The sequence below is a fragment of the Manihot esculenta genome, chromosome 18 (genome assembly GCF_001659605.2).
Source record: "Manihot esculenta cultivar AM560-2 chromosome 18, M.esculenta_v8, whole genome shotgun sequence".
Classification (NCBI taxonomy): domain Eukaryota; kingdom Viridiplantae; phylum Streptophyta; class Magnoliopsida; order Malpighiales; family Euphorbiaceae; genus Manihot; species Manihot esculenta.
This window is the reverse complement of record NC_035178.2, coordinates 21662619-21665470: the sequence shown is the minus strand read 5'-3', so window position 1 is coordinate 21665470 and position 2852 is coordinate 21662619. Positions and strand designations below refer to the sequence as shown.

Genomic DNA, 2852 nt, shown 5'->3' with positions numbered 1-2852 from the left:
TATTTGGTAAAACTTACAACTTGAAATATGCTCATCTCCTCGATAATCCATGTATCGCGGCTAGGAGCTGCGAGGTTTGAGCGTTGACAATACTAGCAAATGGTTGGAGTCAATTTTCCCTTAAGTGTGGGTTTAACATTTGCACACAAGGATTTTACAGGGCCTTCCTTTCCTCCGTACGTCAAGTTAATGTCAGCGAGCTCGACCTTCTGGCATGGAAAACTGCTGCTGCAATTAAGTCGAACAGCTACTGCGATCGCTGAAGAGCCCCTAATATTCTTGAAGGTGACGTTGGAGATCTTAACTTTTGACGGAAGCTGAAACAAACATCAGAAACGGCAAAGGGTTACAGAAATTTAATGTTGCGGGCAGATTTGTCCACGGACAATGCATTAAGAGACTCTTTCATTTTCATTTCTTTTCGCGTTACCTTTGGATTGCACTGATTCCATGGGCAGTACATTTGATCTATAATGATAGGGTTGCGGACATTTTTCATCATAATATCCTCGAAATGCATATCAGAGGCCATGCCACCATGTAATGCCGGCCATGTCTTAATTCTCACTCCATTGTCGGTGTCATAGAAGGTGCAGTTCCTTACGAAAATTCCAGAGACAAATTCATCAGTGGTCTTCCCTAAACTTCCCACGCTAATGCCATGTCCATGTCCACATCGTACGTTTGTGATCCTTATTTGTTCGCTGGCACCACCAATGGAGATGCAGTCATCGCCGGTGGCAATATTTGAATTAATAATGTTGATCCCGTTTGAATGCCCGATATGAATTCCATCTGTATTGACGCTATCTCCTGGTGCAGTGATCGTGAAGCGATCGAAAGTAAGGTTTTTGCCACCTAGAAGATTGACATGGAAATTCTTACTATCGAGCGATGTTACGTCCTGAACTACGCTGTTGGTGATGAAGTCAAACCGCAAGCTCTGGCGTGTTTTTAAAGGGACAAGAAGCACATAAAGGAAACGTTATTAATCATCTTACAAAGCAGTATGATACATGCACAATATACGATTCAATTAAACTTACAACTGGAAGTCTCTTGCATTTCGGATTTCGACCGCAGGTATTTTGCTTCCAAGCCACTTGCCCTTGTCCGTCGAAGGTTCCACCACCGGATAATTTGAATTGATCAATGTATGCAAAAGTAATCCAGCTGTTCTTGGCATAACTGCTAGGGTTTATCGGTGCCAATAAGGTTCCTTGGACTTGAAGCTCCATGGCTCCCTTGCATGGACCATTTAAGTCAGTTAAACCTATGGAATATGTTCCTTTGGGTACTACAACTATGTTGGAACCCTTTGCTGAACAAGCCTCTTTCCATGCGCCCAATAATGCCTGAAAAGGAAAAAAAAAAGGGAGATGAAAGTTCAGTTAAAATGAGGTATAAGAAAATCACGGCGAAATTAAAAATTAGGAATCGTCAGCACACCTTGCTAATATCTGACTTGCCATCGGCTTTACCACCATAATTTTTCACATCAAATACGGCAGATTGAACTCTACCAGCAAAAACAAACAATAATAGCAAAGATGTCAGGGAAAAATACGTCTCCAGGGTCGTCATCTTCATGAAGCCTTTTCTTTTCTAAGTTCTTTCGTAAAATGCGCGGCAAATTAGAATGGATTTCTCCTTGTTTGCAAAAGCTTTTATATCTAAGCAATTATCTAAAGTTACCGGATTTTATAACGGAGGGAAGTTATTTACTTGTAACTTTTGTTCTATTATTGGAAATTGTTTTGTCGCTTTTTAATAAAAAGCATAACAGAGAAATACCGACTAACGTCTAACCTATAAGTAGATATTGTCTTGTTTTTCATTCGTTTGCAGCAAAACTTATCTTTACGTCTAAGCCTTTCATACTGATATAGCGATTTCTTACTTGTTCATGACAAGCACCCTCCAACGCCAATAGTAGATTTTCATTTGTCTCGCACCGTGCAATATTCCAAAATATTGCATAAAAAAAATAGAATTCACATAAGTAGAAATCGCATGCACTTTTTATGAGCTGCGTCACGTTTCCTTTTAAAGAAAAGGAAACGGAGCAACGATTAATCGTGACACATACTCACAGTGACTTCCTTTCTTGAAGAGATTTTAAGTGATGATGCTTGAGTAGATCCTAAATCATAGCACGGGTAGATTTATTCGCTTCACAGAATATTCTATTTTCATAAAATTAGTGCCATGTACCTTCTAAATTCATAATCGGTCCTTGAATATTTTGAAAATTGCCCTTAGCATGCAATAAAAAAAAAATTTAAAGACGTTAAAAAAACCTAATGAGAAAATGTATTTTTCACCGAAGAGATTTCAACGCCTCAATATGTCGTGCAGTGACACAAAGTGAGCTAAAATGAAAAGCAAAATAGGCGACGCACATATTCACGGGGTTCGACAATATGTCGATGTGATAGAGCTTGTGCATTTTTTATTCCAAAACTTTGAGCTTATTGACCAACGAGCACCCGGGCTAGCTTGGTGATGCAGTCGGAAAATAGAGCTGTGCTGTTATTGGTTAAACCTGCAAGAATGAGAACGTGAGGTGATGGGTGCCCACGGCAGCCACTCCGACGCTCAACTCAATAAGCCTGAAGAGAAAAGCGAGAGAAAGGAATTGCTCATAACTTGAACAGTATAAAAGAACATCGTACCTTTGCCTCTCTGGTCGTTCTCCTTTAATACTGTAAGAAGACAGAGATAAATATAGCATTTTCTGATAATCCAATGATGATGTGATCGTTTGCTTGATCAGGGATATCGCCGGCTAATAGGTCGGTGATCCCGCGACTATAGCCATAATGGGTATACGCGGGACTGTGCCTGATAAT

General features: G+C 40.0%; 1 protein-coding gene across 1 annotated transcript; it reads right to left on the bottom strand.

Moving 5' to 3' along the window:
- On the bottom strand, positions 1-2019 carry LOC122722349 (exopolygalacturonase-like). The gene is made up of 4 exons (XM_043952863.1): positions 1450-2019; positions 1047-1355; positions 431-943; positions 1-317 (listed from the first exon to the last, which is right to left on the bottom strand). Exons 1-4 carry the CDS (start codon positions 1588-1590, stop codon positions 93-95), a joined length of 1188 nt encoding a protein of 395 aa, XP_043808798.1. The 5' UTR covers positions 1591-2019; the 3' UTR covers positions 1-92.
- Positions 2020-2852: the final 833 nt, after the last annotated feature.

Coding starts and splice junctions, on each gene's coding strand:
- LOC122722349 (XM_043952863.1), bottom strand. CDS start 1,590: ATGAAGATGACGACCCTGGAGACGTATTTTTCCCTGACATCTTTGCTA. Junction 1,356..1,449: donor GCAAGTCAGATATTAGCAAG/GTGTGCTGACGA, acceptor TTTCCTTTTCAG/GCATTATTGGGCGCATGGAA. Junction 318..430: donor GGAATCAGTGCAATCCAAAG/GTAACGCGAAAA, acceptor TGTTTGTTTCAG/CTTCCGTCAAAAGTTAAGAT.